At 47.6% G+C, this 445-nt stretch overlaps 1 protein-coding gene across 1 annotated transcript in view; it reads left to right on the forward strand.

Moving 5' to 3' along the window:
- Nucleotides 1–445, forward strand: part of rgl3a (ral guanine nucleotide dissociation stimulator-like 3a) — a gene marked incomplete in the record, with an annotated part of 17175 nt that overhangs the window by 13674 nt on the left and 3056 nt on the right. The window contains 1 exon segment of the mRNA XM_035659559.1: nucleotides 1–185. Coding sequence (XP_035515452.1) covers nucleotides 1–185 — 185 coding nt within the window.

The raw sequence follows: 445 nt of genomic DNA on the forward strand, positions 1-445 counted from the left end.
CCTCCTTCAGCTCCTCACATCCGGACCTCAGCTCTCCTTCTCTGGTTCTGAACCCGGAGTCGTCATCATCCGGCTGCTCTCCTCAGGCCGCGGTGCCCGTCTACAACAAACAGGTTGCTGACTCATGTATCATCAGGGTCAGCGTGGAGTGTGTCAGCAATGGAAACGTCTACAAGAGCATACTGGTAAGAACGATGGTCAGCCAGCCCGTTTTTGGTTGACTTAGTCGGAACACTTTCTAAAAAAAGAAAAGTGGAAGAATAAATTATTGCTTAATTTCTGTCGGCCTCATTACGTGGAAAGAGCACTGACGTGGTTCACTTTGGAGTATTTCAAAATAATTGTGTAGGATTAGGAATTGCCTGAAAACACCAAAACCAACAGAGCACCCAGTCCCAGGCGTTCATAGCAGTTTTGGCTAAGACAGCTAGCTGACATTTCGCAG

This window comes from Morone saxatilis, unplaced genomic scaffold (genome assembly GCF_004916995.1).
Source record: "Morone saxatilis isolate NCDOM2014 unplaced genomic scaffold, NCSU_SB_2.0 Contig17, whole genome shotgun sequence".
NCBI lineage: Eukaryota > Metazoa > Chordata > Actinopteri > Moronidae > Morone > Morone saxatilis.